The sequence below is a fragment of the Echinops telfairi genome, unplaced genomic scaffold (assembly GCF_000313985.2).
Source record: "Echinops telfairi isolate 266 unplaced genomic scaffold, ASM31398v2 ScPeMD7_7469;HRSCAF=8507_1, whole genome shotgun sequence".
NCBI lineage: Eukaryota > Metazoa > Chordata > Mammalia > Afrosoricida > Tenrecidae > Echinops > Echinops telfairi.
Window position 1 is genome coordinate 70,494,019 of NW_022111373.1, and position 1,095 is coordinate 70,495,113.

General features: G+C 32.2%; 1 protein-coding gene across 1 annotated transcript in view; it reads right to left on the bottom strand.

The window, feature by feature from the left end:
- ZFYVE16 (zinc finger FYVE-type containing 16) overlaps positions 1-1,095 on the bottom strand; it is a 47,694-nt gene that overhangs the window by 29,782 nt on the left and 16,817 nt on the right. Inside the window, exons 7-8 of the mRNA XM_013004899.3 lie at positions 1,037-1,090; positions 181-336 (exon numbers count right to left, since the gene is read on the bottom strand). Of these exons, the coding sequence (XP_012860353.1) occupies positions 181-336; positions 1,037-1,090 (210 nt within the window). The remainder of the gene's footprint in view (positions 1-180; positions 337-1,036; positions 1,091-1,095) is intronic.

Here is a 1,095-nt window from a genome sequence, read left to right on the forward strand (position 1 = left end):
GCAATGAATGTACAAATGTGCTTTACACAATTGATGTGTGTATGGATTGTGATAAGAGTTGTATGAGCCCCTAATAAAAAGATTTAAAAAAAAAAAGGAAGTTATCATAGCCAAAAGCATAAATGCCTTTAGTAATTTATCCATTCCCTGGTCTGAACAGTTCAAAATAAAATGGTATACCTTTTAGAGCATCCTTATATATGGTGATAAAGAGTTTGAAGATGTCCTTAGGAAAAGTATCTTCCTCTGGCAAACATAACAATAGAATAATAATTTCTGCCTGTCCCAAGCCATGCAATCCATTGGTTGAGAAGTACCAATATTTGTCTGAGGAATCTTAAGTGATAAAAGCATAGAACTATAAATGTCAACTTATATTAACCAAAAAATACTACAAATAATTGTCCTCTGCACGACGCACAACTTTTCAAATTCCTATTCTTCCAAAGCTCCCCTCACAATAGCTCTAAGATGAACTGTATAAGATTAATGTAAGATTATCTTTTTTTATATCAAGGATTATCTTAAGGAATCAATAAACAACATATAAGTAAAAGATACATACTACACGCTAAAAGGTAGTGGTTAAGAATTACGTTAGTCTCAAAGAGAATGAAAAGCTTATAGATGCTACAAATCTATTATTTACTTCTTTCCTTTTAATTAGGTCCTATGACACTAAAAATCATCTTTTATTGCTAATAATCAGGATTCCGGTTTATCCAATTATCAAATATCAATTTACCTAGAAGCTAAATACATCAGTCAATTGTTCCATGAGCATCAAAATACAATTCAGTGATAAGCCCAGGACCTTCACCTAGGACTGAATGGAGATGGCAATAAAAATCCCAAAGCTGCTATCTCAAGTTCAAATGCATACACATTTACAACGTTTGTTTATGGTTTTATCTACTTAAAAAAAACAGTATCTGACGTTGCTTTCTCTGCTGTCTCTTAAAATCTAATTTGAAGATGTCATCAGTTCCCAAATCCTGCTTACCACTTAGGCAAAGAAAGGTGACTCATTACTTACAAAATACTAACTTGACATTCACGAGTAGATTAGCATTTAAAACAAATGTAACAGGTTGC